The sequence below is a fragment of the Arachis ipaensis genome, chromosome B9 (genome assembly GCF_059453495.1).
Source record: "Arachis ipaensis isolate K30076 ecotype BB chromosome B9, ASM5945349v1, whole genome shotgun sequence".
Lineage (NCBI taxonomy): Eukaryota > Viridiplantae > Streptophyta > Magnoliopsida > Fabales > Fabaceae > Arachis > Arachis ipaensis.
In genome coordinates this window covers 144941229-144946203 of record NC_142444.1, presented here as the reverse complement: position 1 = coordinate 144946203, position 4975 = coordinate 144941229, and the positions used below count along the sequence as shown (strand labels likewise).

Here is a 4975-nt window from a genome sequence, read left to right as displayed (position 1 = left end):
ACTCATGTTCCCAAGTGATCTTGCATAAAAGCCAACGAATCTACTATTTGCGCCAAGTCTCCTGTGGAGAGTTGTTGTTGAAGAATTAATTGTCTGTTTTCTTGTTGGTGAAATCAATCCAAGTTTTGTCACGCTCCATTTTTGGGCAGCCCATTTATCTACTATTGGGCCCAACTACTGAAGACTAGTCTGGGCACGAGGAGAAAATAATACCCCATTCGGGTCCCGAGCACAAAGCTATTACACTATTGACCCCAAAAAAAAAATAAAAAGGCTATGACACTGATGTTCCCCAATAGAAAAGACATTACCCTTTGCAGATCTTTTTCAAAAGCTTTATATACTTTTATTTTCAATATAATTACAATGCTCTGAATTATTATAGCTTGTTGCTGAATTCCTAAGCAAATGGAACCTAAGCATCAATCAAGTAAATGACACAAAAGCTTTTTTTTTTTTTTTTTATGAGGTAAATGACGCAAAGCTAAGCATAATGGCTTCTCATCAAAATTGGGCATCAATTGAAACATAGAAGATACATGAATTGCATAATAAGGCAAAGCAAAAAGCAAAATGATTTTGTAATTTCATTCGGGTCACTAACGAGTAATGAAGAGTAATCCCAAATAAAAATTAAAAAAAAAAAATTAAAAACCCCCTAAACCCAAACCTTACAAGAAACTGCAAAACCTTCCCACACCCCATCCTCAATTACAAAATAGGGGGAAAATAATAGGTAAAAAGAAAGGAAGATAATAGAAAAGAAAATTGACATAAGTGAGGTAAGGAAAGGAGATTGCATAATCCCTTTTGTTAACAACTACACATGCAATGGCAAAAACAACATCAAGGCTCAAAACACTTGATTGATGAACCCCCCCCAGGTAAAATCCGCTATGTTCATCGTCCCTGTAGAAAAGATTTGACCATATCGAAACCGGTTAATCAGCGTGAATATGAGACATCATTATGCTCCTCATCTATCAATCAGCCTTCAGATCTTCTGTTTAAGAGTGACATCAAGTATCCCAATAGAGACTTTAGGTTTGTAATGTTCATCTGTATCCACTTCTTCAATTTCCTGGCACAGGGTAATGTAACATTGAATATGAAGCTTAATAATGAAATCTATGGTTGATTTTGCACAGGTTGCCGGCATTAAATCATTATTTCTCAGAAATAAGAAAGATTATAAGTGAAATAACTAATATTGAAATTGCTTTGATGGAATTTCATTCCAAAACACAAAATCAAGTCAGAATATTAACTTATCTATACAGATGGTGAAATGAAATTTTAACAAATATCTGCAGTGAACAACACAATTTGAAGTTTATTATTTGTTTAAATTTGGCGATAAAAAGGGTAATCGTTAACTTCTCATATATGATAATGTGTAGAAAACCTTAACTAAATGGGAAAAGATAATGATCAACAAAAAGGACATAGACATAACAATGAGAAGCAAATTTCAGTCACCTGAACAACATCCTCTCCCTTGACGACTCGCCCAAACACAATAAGCTTCTCATTCAGATCTGGTATCGGTGCAGTCGTAATGAAAAGATCAAATCCTTTGTTGGTGTGCTTGCCCTTGGAAGTTCCAAGCATGAATGCTTCATGTTTCACACTACATAATTATTATAATATCTATTAATTAGAAAAACTATGCCATTGGTTATCGAAAACTTTAAATAGCTAAAGCAAAATGCCAAAAGAATTAGAAAAACCTTGTGGGTTGCTTTCCCCTCAAGTTCCAATCTTCAGTAGCTCCTGCTCCTTGGTTATCCCCAGCCTGAATCACATAGTGCTTAATTACTCGGTGAAACAGCATCCCTTTGAAATGCCCCTTTTGACTGCAAAGTAGCATATAAAGTATTAATCCTTGTTGGAAGCAAAAACAAGGTCCACTTAAGGAAAATTTGCCCAGTTCATGCTTTGCATAGATCTGTTTAGACTTCCATTGATAAATAATAAGCAGTGTTATTTCCACAGAAACTAATGTTTTTAAACAAGGTGACAAATGCTGTAATCCACTTACGACTGAAAATTAATAACAAGAACAATTGAGCCTTGTTCAACTACTAGATGGGATTGGCTACACAATCCCATAAACACCGTAACACCATATCATAAATCACGTTTACAGTCAAACCATTAAAATCTAAATCTTTTTTAAATGATTTTACTTATAGCCTTTTTCCTATTTATCTTCTACCTCTAACTGTTAAGGTATCGTCTCTCAATTTCTGATATACTCTTAATTGGGTACTCATGCCCAAACCACTATAAGGTGAGATTATACTATAGATATTAGATGCTATACCAATTTTCTTCACTCCACCAAGGGGAATGACAGGAAAAGAAAAGTTTGCAAAAGTCAAACCCCAAACCATTCAACAGCCTTCAAATTATGAATTTCGTAGGAAAAACAAGTACTCACCATAAGTCAATGAATTCATCAACAGCCTCAGGAGAATTATCCTTGTTCAGTTCTACTATTATTGAGCCTTTAGAGGTATCTAAAACCTATAATCACAAAGAAAACGGAGGCCAAGTTATGAGATAACAGTTTCATATGGGAATTTCAATTAACTAAAAAATAGTTCCAAAAAAAAAAAAACAAATAAAAGGAATTACTGCAGCTAGGTGAACAAAACTTACAGCATATCCAGGTATCTCGGATTTCTTCGAGTCTGCATACGAAGTTTCATGCTGCCAACAGGTAGTTTAAATTAGAAACAATGATTCTATCCATAAAAGCAAAAGGTATTAACATTCTCAATGGGAAAACCCAAATACAATAATGTATGCATTCAAATGAAATGAACATACAGTTGGCAAGATTATCAGGTAACAAGCAAATATAAAAGGAATGAAATTCTGAAAACGCCTCCCAATGATGCATTTAAGGATGTACCTCTGAAACTGCCAATTGATTCTGTGATCGAAATCTTGACCTGAATGACAGTAATATTGAATTGTTAGGTAAAAGATGATGCTCATCGTCCCTGAGAAATGACTTATCTAAAATCTTATTACCAAAGCTTATTCCATTTAAACTCGTCTTCTTAAGAAAGAAAATCACTTCAAAATGATTGATGGAAAGTGGAAAGCACCTATTAAACTTCAAAACTGCCTAAGACAGACAGCATAGACTAGAGTGACATCAGAATTAAGCTAAAGGTTCAATCACCAAAAGATATGTAGAGGGTTCAATCACGACATTGGTGAAATGAATCCTCTAGCAACAAAGTAAGATTTTCAGACATCCCACTATCTCATAACAGAAGCATTTAAACATCATCAGTCACAAGACTGATGCAAAACTAGATCTCAACTTCGCTATGTATCAACTTTTAACAAATACATATGACATAGCAGTCCCCACACCACCCTATGAACCTGTCTTCAGAGATAGAAACAGAAATTCTTCTACTAACCTGTTAGACCAATATCTATACGTAGCGAAGAGGAAAAACCCAATCAAGGCAAGAATCAACATGTAAAACACAATAGTGGTGGCACTTATGCGAGAAGGCCCCTTCTTCCTTTTGCTTTGTTGCAGAAGAGCCTGAGGCTTGATCCTTGCCATTTTTAACTTACTCTTCAGTTTTCCAAAGGTGCCTTGAATTTCCAGTTAAGACAATAAAATTAAGGATCAGAAACACAAAATCCAATCAAAATAAATCGAAAACCAGGATGAATATGATTACAACAACAAAGAATCGAAGTCAACTCATTCAACATCTACAGTTAACTTGAACAACAGAACTAAACAGCAATCAAACCAAACTCCATGACTTAAAGTTTGAATATTTTCAACATCTATGAAGTCCTCGAGGTTTAACCTCTTTGCATAACAATAATTTTCCTCTAAATCGAATAGAGATTAAGATCCAACATGCTAATAGACTAACGCAGAGACAGTTGCAACCACTATGATTTGAGCAAAATAAATAAATAAATTATTGAAAAAAGGGAGAAAATACAAAGAAAATAAGCATGAACCTGTTAATTATTAGACCCTAAATATGCCATATCATGGATTTTGGAAAATTACAAGCTTAATTACGAAAAAAAAAATAAGAAATGAAGTAAAATAAATAAAAAAGGAGGAACCTGAGAGAGTGAGGAATAGGGTCAGGCACTGAGGGGATCGAAGAGAAGGAAGGAAAGAAACGACGTCGGATTGAACGTGAGTCTCTGTGTGTGAGTTGGTTGTGCTTCGAATCAAAGATGAAAACGCGAACGGGAGAGAGGAAAACTTTGCTAAGAGACTTGGAAGATTTTCCAGCGTTGTCGTGTTCTTTTTTTATTTTTTTTTTAAATTTATTATATATTACTATTTTTACAACCATAACGTGTTATATATCTTTCTCATTATAATTGAAATCAAATTTTTTTAATATTAAAAAATTCTCTCTACTTCTCTTTTATTTTTTCTATTTCTCTCATTTATTCACTCACTTTATTTCTCTTATATATTATTATCAATAACTAATTAAAAATTTTCCAATCAAAATATACCTAATATAATTTAAATAAAAAATATTATTATTTGTATATTTTTTATTTAATTTTAAAATTTTACTGTTTATCTTTTTAATTTATATTTTTATTTTTTTAAATATTTATTACATATAATTTAAAAAAATACTAATATTGTGATTAAAAATTAAAAATAAAATTCAATTATTTTAAAAAAATAAATTTGAGTTAATTTTATAATTATTAATATAAATTTTTTTATATTAATATATAATTATATTTTTATATATAGAAAAAAAATTATTATTTTTAAATTCTTTCATATAAAAATAATAACTAAAAAATTTATTATTTATTATTTTTTTATTTACAGAAATTCTGATTTTTTAGTCAACGAAAATTTTTGTCCTGTACAATATTTTTATAAAAGTAGTTTAATATTATAAATTTTGTGTCATAATAATCTATAATATTAAAATTGATA

At 31.6% G+C, this 4975-nt stretch overlaps 1 protein-coding gene across 1 annotated transcript; it reads right to left on the bottom strand.

The window, feature by feature from the left end:
* Window positions 1-521: 521 nt before the first annotated feature.
* LOC107618635 (peptidyl-prolyl cis-trans isomerase CYP21-4) lies at window positions 522-4341 on the bottom strand. The gene is made up of 8 exons (XM_016320747.2): window positions 4123-4341; window positions 3444-3627; window positions 2921-2960; window positions 2665-2715; window positions 2444-2529; window positions 1731-1856; window positions 1480-1630; window positions 522-1081 (listed from the first exon to the last, which is right to left on the bottom strand). Exons 2-8 carry the CDS (start codon window positions 3593-3595, stop codon window positions 995-997), a joined length of 693 nt encoding a protein of 230 aa, XP_016176233.1. The 5' UTR covers window positions 3596-3627; window positions 4123-4341; the 3' UTR covers window positions 522-994.
* Between the last annotated feature and the right edge of the window lie 634 nt (window positions 4342-4975).